Below are 2,922 nucleotides of genomic sequence, written 5' to 3' on the forward strand. Positions count from 1 at the left end.
GGACGACACACACACACACACACACACACACACACACACACACACACACACACACACACACACACACACACACACACACACACACACACACACACACACACACACAGATGCAACGAGGGAACAAACGATACGAGCGACGTGATTGATAAGGAGGGCACCTCAGCAAAGCCAGAGGAGACAAGCAGAGAGACAAACACGCACAGGCAGATTCACAGACACAGAAACACAGCCGGGCACATGGTCTGGGATGGAACGGGGATGCTACACCTCGTCTTCGTTGAGGAGCATGTTCGGGATACCACGCTTGATGGGGAAGGCGCGGCCTGTATCGGGACACTCAAGCTCGCCCTCAATCACCTCAATCTGGACAAGGATGCGAGAGGGGAGGGGGAAGATTGAGGATGGGATGGTGGTGAGTGGTGATGAGTGGTGGTGATGGTGGTGGTGAAGGTGGTGGGTGCATGCAAGAATGTGGGCGGCAGCGACAATTGCACGCACGCACACACAGACAGACAGACACACACACACAGACACACACAGACACACAGACACAGACACACACACACACACACACACACAGACACAGACACAGACACACAGACACAGACACAGACACACAGACACAGACACACACACACACACACACACACACACAGACCTCCAACAGCAGGTGGTGTGCGGCTTTGAGGAACTCTTGATCGCTCTCGGGGTCGTTGGGAACCGTCTGTGGCACCTTATCCTCAGACACCCCAACCTGCCATTTGGCGTGATGCAGGGATGTGGACATGAGACACACGAAAAGGTGTGCGAAGAGCGGGTTGGCTAAGGGACGGGGAGGGGAGGGGAGGGAAAGACGACAACTCCAAGAATCGAGGTGCATTCGCATGCAACTGGGGTGGCTCACCTGTGAGGCAGCCTGCACGACAACGGGCCATTGTATCCTGTCCAGCATGCGCACAATAAACGTTGGGTTGAAGTCTGCCTCCTTTGTCTCCACCGTTGTTGCCTGCGCGTACACGAGATGGCGAGAGGGTGGTGGAGCGGGGGAAGCGGAGGGGTGAACACAGGACAAAGGGAGAGGCAGAGGGAGCGAAGCACAAAGCCAGCCAGAAAGCCAGCCAAACAGATCCACACACAGACACACACAGACACAGGCACAGACACAGGCACAGACACAGACACAGACAGGCACAGACACAGACACAGACACACACACAGACAGACACACAGACACAGGCACAGACACAGACACAGACACAGACAGACAGACAGACACACACACACACACACACACACACACACACACACACACACACACACACACACACACACACACACACACAACGCGACTGACGTGGATGGCGAGTGGGTAGCCCTTTGCAGCGCCCTTGACGCGCGAGCGAAGCAGGTTGTGCGTCAGCAGCTTCATCCTCATGCACAATCACAACAACAGCAACAGCAACAGCAACAGCAGCAGCAACAGCAGCAGCAGCAGCAGCAGCAGCGAGTGTGGATGGCTGTATTGGGTGTCACGTGTTTTGCCCTTTTTTTCTTTCCTCTCGTGTGTGTGTGTGTGTGCGCAAACGACAGCAACGACGAAACGAAACAAGAGAGAGGAAGACGAGGAACAAGGTCGAGTGGCTGGAAGATGGTTGGTGGTGCAGTGCGGGCAACACTGGCTGCCTCGGCAGTGGGCCTGCGATCCTCCATTGCTCTGGCATGGCAGCGCAACACAGGTGCGTACGTGCGTACGTGTGAACGTGTGTGTATGAACGTGTGTGTACGTGAATGGGTACACCAATGTGTGCAGATCTGTGCGCGCACTTCACTGCACATGGACGGGTTGCATGCAGTTGCGTTGCAGTCAGAGACGGTGTTGGCACTCCCGATCTGTCCTTCTTTGCCTCCATCTTCGGTCACTCCCCCCGCCCCCACACACATGTTTGATTTGCTTCTGCACACCAGGCCGTCATGTCACTGAGCGCGTGTGCACCATGTGCAGGCAGGCGCGCCTGTTCTCCAACGACCAGAGCACAGCCAACACAAGCGAGTTCATGCGCAACATCGTGCGGCTGGCCAAGGAGAAGCGAAAGCCAAAGCAGGCGCCCTCGGGTGCTGCACGCAACAACAAGCCACGCATCGCAGATCTCGTGCGTCCAAAGGAACAGCAACAACAGCAGCAACAACAGGCGAAACAACAGGCGAAACAACAGGCGAAACAACAAGTCCCGAAGCAGGCAGCTCAGGCAAAGCAGCAGCGACAACAACAGCAGCCTGCAAAGGGCAGCAAGCCGGTAGCCCCTGCACCTGCCAAGAAGGTGGCTGGAAGCAAGAAGAAGGAACCAAAGAAGGCCAAGTATCCAACAGCACCACGTCCACCCGTCGTCACCATCATGGGTCACGTCGGTGAGTCAGCGTGTGTGTACACATGTGTGTGTGTGCATGTGTGTGCATGTGTGTGTGTGCACACATGGGTGTGTGTGCATGTGTGTGTACATGTGTGTGTGTGTACATGTGTGTGCATGCGTGTGTGTGCATATGGGTGTGCGTGTGCATGTGTGGTGATGTGATCTCTGGCTCTATTGCGATACCAGTAGCACGTTCAGCCTCTCACTTGCCATGACACACCCACGTTTGTGTGCTGGTGAACAGACCACGGCAAGACGACACTGCTTGACGCCTTTCGCGAGTCGTCCGTTGCGGCGCAGGAGGCCGGCGGTATCACCCAGCACATCGGCGCCTTTTCAGGTCAGCTAAGCGAGCGAGGGCGAGGAGCTTACGTATGAGCGTGCGAGCGCACGCGTGAGTGTAAGGGTGCTTGGCTTGTGGGCGAAGGGTTGCGATGCGATGCTTTGCACACACACACACACACACACACACACACACACACACACACACACACACACACACACACACACACAC

The 2,922-nt window shown here is 56.0% G+C and overlaps 2 protein-coding genes across 2 annotated transcripts; one reads left to right on the plus strand and one right to left on the minus strand.

The window, feature by feature from the left end:
- Positions 1-80: 80 nt before the first annotated feature.
- On the minus strand, positions 81-1,580 carry PTSG_11519 (uncharacterized protein). The gene is made up of 4 exons (XM_004987388.1): positions 1,355-1,580; positions 905-1,006; positions 659-754; positions 81-363 (listed from the first exon to the last, which is right to left on the minus strand). Exons 1-4 carry the CDS (start codon positions 1,433-1,435, stop codon positions 262-264), a joined length of 381 nt encoding a protein of 126 aa, XP_004987445.1. The 5' UTR covers positions 1,436-1,580; the 3' UTR covers positions 81-261.
- PTSG_13228 (uncharacterized protein) lies at positions 1,559-2,786 on the plus strand (the record flags this gene model as incomplete). Its single annotated transcript, XM_004987389.1, has 3 exons — positions 1,559-1,736; positions 1,966-2,406; positions 2,653-2,786. Exons 1-3 carry the CDS (start codon positions 1,649-1,651, stop codon positions 2,784-2,786), a joined length of 663 nt encoding a protein of 220 aa, XP_004987446.1. The 5' UTR covers positions 1,559-1,648.
- Between the last annotated feature and the right edge of the window lie 136 nt (positions 2,787-2,922).

The sequence above is a fragment of the Salpingoeca rosetta genome (assembly GCF_000188695.1).
Source record: "Salpingoeca rosetta unplaced genomic scaffold supercont1.144, whole genome shotgun sequence".
Lineage (NCBI taxonomy): Eukaryota > Choanoflagellata > Craspedida > Salpingoecidae > Salpingoeca > Salpingoeca rosetta.